Source organism: Emiliania huxleyi, assembly GCF_000372725.1.
Source record: "Emiliania huxleyi CCMP1516 unplaced genomic scaffold EMIHUscaffold_357, whole genome shotgun sequence".
Lineage (NCBI taxonomy): Eukaryota > Haptophyta > Isochrysidales > Noelaerhabdaceae > Emiliania > Emiliania huxleyi.
In genome coordinates this window covers 74,270-80,088 of record NW_005199298.1, presented here as the reverse complement: position 1 = coordinate 80,088, position 5,819 = coordinate 74,270, and the positions used below count along the sequence as shown (strand labels likewise).

The 5,819-nt window shown below is 65.6% G+C and overlaps 2 protein-coding genes across 2 annotated transcripts in view; both read right to left on the bottom strand.

The window, feature by feature from the left end:
* EMIHUDRAFT_242348 (hypothetical protein) overlaps window positions 1-2,123 on the bottom strand; it is a gene marked incomplete at both ends in the record, with an annotated part of 2,997 nt that extends 874 nt beyond the window's left edge. Inside the window, 3 exons of the mRNA XM_005772551.1 lie at window positions 39-1,070; window positions 1,094-1,287; window positions 1,325-2,123. Of these exons, the coding sequence (XP_005772608.1) occupies window positions 39-1,070; window positions 1,094-1,287; window positions 1,325-2,123 (2,025 nt within the window). The remainder of the gene's footprint in view (window positions 1-38; window positions 1,071-1,093; window positions 1,288-1,324) is intronic.
* Window positions 2,124-3,308: 1,185 nt separating this feature from the next.
* EMIHUDRAFT_458620 (hypothetical protein) overlaps window positions 3,309-5,819 on the bottom strand; it is a gene marked incomplete at both ends in the record, with an annotated part of 3,029 nt that continues 518 nt past the window's right edge. The window contains 4 exons of the mRNA XM_005772550.1: window positions 3,309-3,563; window positions 3,738-3,801; window positions 3,942-4,075; window positions 4,100-4,225. Of these exons, the coding sequence (XP_005772607.1) occupies window positions 3,309-3,563; window positions 3,738-3,801; window positions 3,942-4,075; window positions 4,100-4,225 (579 nt within the window). The remainder of the gene's footprint in view (window positions 3,564-3,737; window positions 3,802-3,941; window positions 4,076-4,099; window positions 4,226-5,819) is intronic.

Sequence of the window (5,819 nt, the reverse complement as noted above, 5' to 3'; positions counted from 1 at the left end):
TCCTCGTGCTGCTCCTGCTTGCTCCCCTGCTGCTTGACCATCTTGCGGAGCTCGGCAAGCTCTGCGCTCTCCTTCGGCGCGCGCGCCTCCTCGAGCAGCTTGGCGAGCCGCTCTCGCTCGCTCCGGTTGACGGCGTCCATGAGCTCCGCAACGTGTGTGACGGAGCGGTCGTCCGCCCACTTGAGTAGCGGCGGCTGGAGTGGGGCGAGTGCCTCCTTGCGCTCGAAGCGGAGCGCGGGCTGCTCGCACTTCTGCATCAGCTTCCGCCAGTAGTCCGAGAGCTGCTCCCACGACGCTCCGTCCTCCCGCGTCTGGTGGAGAAAGCGGGCCACATTCGCGCCAAAGGCGAGGATATGGCTGGAGAAGGTGAGGTGTGCCTTTGCCCAGATGCTGAAGAAGACTCCGAGCGCCATCTGCAGCTTGACAGGGCACCTGATGTGCGCCAGCGGCGCCTTCTTGGAGAAGCCGTCTTCCTGGCCCTCCAAAAGGCAGGCGATGTCCACTTCGCTGAAGCGCCCGACGCGAATGCGTCCTGCTTGGCGCCGCTGCTCCTCTGACCATTGCTTGTCAGTCGCGAAGCCAAAGTGCATTGACTCCAGACGGCGAAGCATGGCCCGGCGAATTGACCGAAGGTCGACAACAAAACCGTCGTCCGCAACGTACGACGACGCAAGGCTGTTTACGCTAGCGTCTGTCGCGTGCACTAGGCGCATGATGTGCGGGGAGGGCGCGCCTGCTGACGACGCGCCGTCGATGTACTTGGCGATCTCATCGACCCCTTTGTTGTCCTCGATGGCGGCGAGTGCGGCGAGCCTCTTGACGCACTCGCGCTCCGCGGTCGTCAAGCTCTGCGCGGCAGCGGCCGCGGAGAGGGCCTCGTCGCCGCCCTCACCCGATCCGCCCGTCGTGATCTTGATGATCGGCTGCGTAAGGATCGGGGGCGGCACGCCCGGTGGCGGAGTGGGCGGGGCGAGCCGCTGCTGGTCCTTGGCCATCGCAAATTGGTACATCAGCGAGCACGCTGCGTCCACCGACCAGTCGGTGCGAAGGGCGAGCGACGCAACGGAAGCCTCTCGGAGGCTGCCGAGCCCACTTTCCAGCCATCGCTCGATCGCGTCGCGAAGGACCGCCTCGCTGGAGCGCCCCAGTTCTCCCCGCGGATGTTGCGCGTGAAGAACTCCGCGCACGACTTGGGTGCGGGCAGCGCGGCGACCGGCGTGAAGTCGGGGCCAAGCCTCTCGAGCTGACTCCGAAGCTCGAAGACGGAGTAGGTCGCCTTGTCCCCAACTGCCGCCAACCAGCTAGAGCCTTCTCCGCCGGAGACTTTTGGCCTCGAGAGCCCGGGCGAACGTCTTGACGCGCTCCTCTCCCGAGAGCGAGACCGCGCCCGCGGCCGGAAGACCGTCTGCTAACTGGAGAATCTCCTCTAGCGAGACGTGGTCTTCGGCGGCGCTGCCTGACTTGGGCAACTTGCGGAAAACAGCCAGAGCACTGCTCGAGCCGTTGATCTTGACAAGCGTCGCGTTCGAGACGACGTGTGCCTGCGTCGGCTGTAGCATGAGGGTCACCAGCGTGGTGTTGAGGATGACCGAGCGTCGTGGCTCGCCCTGTGCTCCGCTCTCCTCGAGCACGTACATGCCCTCGGATGGTCCTTGGATGACGGTGTAAGGCATCTGCGCCTCCTCACCGCTCTCGAGCGGCACCTTGCCGCTGCCGGTGCGGCCCGCGAGCGAGCCGGCCTCCACTGTCGAAAGAATGCTCGCGTTGGTGAATGCCTCTCCGAGCTGCGTGGCCCAGCCCGCGGCCAGGTGACCCAACTGTGATGACGACAAACGCTCAAGTGTCTTGACAACCTTCTCTGCCGCATCGGCGGGGCCATCCGAGGCGGTGCCTCCGCCTGCGGCCAGCTGAGGGTATTGCTGCGATAGCAGGGCGAGAGCGGCCGCCTTGGCCTGGCTCTCGTCGAGTCCCTTCTGCAGCACCTTGACGGTATGGTAATTGCGCACATCGGCTTTGACGACAGAGGAACACAACAGGTATTGATCCTTGTCCACGCCATGCACGGCACTGTCCTTGGTGGCCTTAGCAAGCGCCACTTCCACAAGCGTCTCAATGGCAGACATCAGCGACAGGCGACAGAGATCAAAGGGGGCGGGAGGACAGTGGCGTGGACGAGCACGCGGGTGCGCAAACAAGCGGACGCGCGATCTGAAACGTCGTCCTTGGCCACGTGCCCCGCTGGCAAACCACAAGAGAGGGTGGATAGAGATAGGCGCCTCAGGCGACCGCTCGTCCTGCCCCTCCCCTCAGCAGAGCGGGCGAGAATGCTAAAGCATTCACGCCACATCCACTGAGTTTTGTGTCTGTGGTGTCGCTCCTGCGTGTCGTCATCATCTGTCTAGCGTCCACCCATACCGCGTTGGTGTCCAGTCCGAGCCTGGCTGTTCTTCACCTTCCTAACTAACTAACTGTGGGGTGGCGGCTGCCGTCCTGCCATCCCTCCCTTGGCTGGGCTGTTTTCTTTCTTTATTTTAGATCCTCCTCGTCAGGCGGGGCGCTATGAGTGGGGTTCTCAGGGTCCCGTGTCAGTCCCTGAGAACCCCACTACATAGCGCCACCTCGTGAGCTGTCCTGTGAGCTGTCAGCTGTCAGCTGTGTGTCCAGCAGTCCGGACCCGGTGCTACGGCCGGTGACAGTGTGCCTCGTGTCGGCTCCCGAGCCAATCGTGTGCAGCGTGTGTGTGCGTGTGGCCCCGTCCTCCATGCTAGGAGTGGTGTGTAAAACTGACTGACTGTCGTCAGAGGCGGGGATTGAAAAAAAATGGAATGGGGACACCTCTCACCTGTTCATCGGCCGGAATGAGCTCATTTAGGCCGAAGCGGGAGATGAATTCACACCGCCAGAAACCAGACCCACGCCCCACGGCAGATCAGCTGCGGCAGATCCCACAGCGGGAAAATGGCGCGGAGGCGGGTCGGGACACGGGAGAAGTCCACCTATACACCTCAGTCCACAGTCGAAAAAAACAGAGCGGCGCCGCAGAAACCGACCGACCCCTAAGTTTTCTATGGGAAAACGCCATGGGAAACCGCCTCAGAAACCCTATGGGAAACCGAGGTCTGGTGTCTGCTTTGTTCACGAATGGGCCAAGTGCAGCCAGCTAGGCCTAGGGTTGGAGTGTTAGAGTGCGAGGAGTGTTAGAGTGCGAGGGAGAGTGGCTCGGTGTCGACCGCACTTGCTTGCCCTCCGCCGTGTGTGCGACTGTGCGTGTGGAGACGTGCACCTTACCATACCTTGTACCACTACCACTAGTCCCCTCCCGCCTCGGGGTCGATCTCGTCGTCGGTGCTGTCCGCCTCGAGCCACTGCGCGAAGCTCTCCAGCTGCGCCTCCTGCGCCTCGACGTCGGCGCCCGACTTACCGCCGCTCGACGCGGCCGCCGCCTCGCGGAGCGCCTTCGAAGGCAAGAAAGCAGTGGAGCAGGCAAACTGTGAACAAGTGCCCGCCTCGCGGAGCGCCTTGGCGCGGTAGTCCGTCACGCCGTCGTAGAGCTCGCACTTCACCTGCGAGGAGGCGAGGGGCAGGGCCAGGAGGTGAGAAGAGCCCAACCCCCTCGAGCACACACGGCGGGGGGGTGCGTGTGTGCAACACACTGCAGCCACTGCGCCTGACTGTCGCCAAACCACTTCTCGGAAGTGTCTCGGAAGTGTCTCGGAAGTGTCTCGGAAGTGTCTCGCCTGGCTGCCCCCGAACGACTTCTCGCGCATCATCGCGACGCAGCGCTGCGCGTCGTCCCCCGACCTGCTCACAGCCGGAAGTGTGAAGAGCGCCCTCTTCACACCTCCTCCCCGCGCGACGTTCCCCAGACTTGAAGCGGACGGCGGCGGCTCGGCTACATCTCGGCTGTATCTCGGCTGTATCTCGGCTGTATCTCGGCAGACTTGAAGCGGACGGCGGCGGCCCCCTGCTCTGACCCCTCGAAGATGGTCACCTTCTCGATGGCGCCCGCCTTGCCGCACTCGACGCGCACGTCCTCGCGCAAGTTCGAGTAGAAGGCGGCGTCCGCGCAGTCCGCCTACCAGCGCACGGAGCGGTGCACCAGCCGGGCAGCAGGGAGCTGCACGTCCGCGGCGTCCGCCTCGGAGGTGTCGAAGAGGCCGAGGAGAACGACGATGGTCGCGCTCGCGCCCGCCGGCAGCTGCGAGTCGTCCCACTCCGCGAGGGCCTGTTCACAGACCACAGCTGTGAACAGCGCCTCTTCCGCGGCGGGGCACTGCAGCTGTGAACAGCGCCTTCTGCTCGAGGCGGCGCTGCTTCTTGCGGGCGATCTGCGCGTCGTCCTTGCTTCGCGCCTTTTGAGTCAGTGCTTCAATGAGGACCCGCACCGAGTTCACGCGGAGTCACCGCCGGCCTCCCCTCGCTGCCTGCTGCTGCAGCGCCTCGCCTCGCATCTCGAAGCGCGCCGGCTGCACCTTGAGTGCCGCGCCTAATCTCGGCGCATCTCGAGCTCACCTCGCGCGATCTCCGCGGGTGGCCTCGGCTGGAGGGGAGCAGGAGGCGCCGTCTCGCATCTCGAACCCGTCCCGCAGCGTGACGGCGAGAGGGACCTGATATCTCGGCTCAACCTCGGCTGATCTCGGGCCGATCTCGAGTGCTCTGGCCCCGCGGCGGCGAGAGGCGCCGACTCGGCCTTCAGGAAGGTGACCAGCGCGTCCCCCTTGGAGGTGCCTGGGGAGAGGCGCGAGCGTGGCACCCTCACAGACCCCGCCCAGCCCCTCGGCCTCACGGGCCGATCTCGGGCCGATCTCGGCCGATCTCGGGATCGGGCCGATCTCGCCTCCGGGCGCGCAGTAGATCTTGACGCGAGGCTGGCCGCTCGCCTGCGGAAGAGAGGGGAGCAGACCGCCGGCAACACTCACTCACTGATCAATCAGCTCTCTGCTGCCTCTCGGCTGCATCTCGGCTGCATCTCGGCTACATCTCTGCTACATCTCGGCTGCATCTCGGCTGCATCTCTGCTACATCTCTGCGACATCTCTGCGACATCTCTGCGACATCTCTGCTACATCTCTGCTCCATCCCGCCGGGTCCGTCTTGAGCACGCCGGCGACCTTGAAGCTCTCTGCTACCTCGGCGGACAGCGCCGCCGCCTACCAAACGTCAATCTCGGGTGATCTCGGGCAGTCTCGGGCACTCTTCTCTCCGCGGACGGCGCCGCCGCCTCCTCGCCCTCCGGCAGACCGCACACGTACACGCTGCTGCCTCCGCCTTCGACGAACTTTGGCTTCTTCTTCTTCCGCACCTGCCCGCACCACCGCCACGGTGTGAAGTCCGGCCGTGTTGAGACACGCACCGCCCCTCGGCCCAGGCCGGCTACTGCTGCTGCTGCCGCTGCCGCTGCTGCTGCTGCCGCTGCTGCCGCTGCCGCTGCTGCCGCTGCTGCTGCTGCTGCTGCTGCTGCTGCCGCTGCCGCCGCCGCCGCTGCCGCCGCCGCCGCCGCCGCTGCTGCTGCTGCTGCTGCTGCTGCTGCCGCTGCTGCTGCTTCTTGCGCGCCCGCTTCGGCTTGGCCGGCGCCGCCTCCGCCATATCTCGGCTACATCTCGGCGATATCTCACCCGCTTCGGCTTGGCCTCGCCGCCGCCCTGCGCGCCGCTTGCCGACGTAGCGGCGTCCCCGCCGCCCGCCGCCTCCCCGCCGGCCAAGGCGGACCCTGCCGCCGGCGCCACTCGGCCCGCCGCCGCCACTCGCGCACTCACCCTCTCTTCGTCCGGGTCGTACGCCTCCTCCGCCCCGCCTCCTCCGCCTCCTCCTCCGCCTCC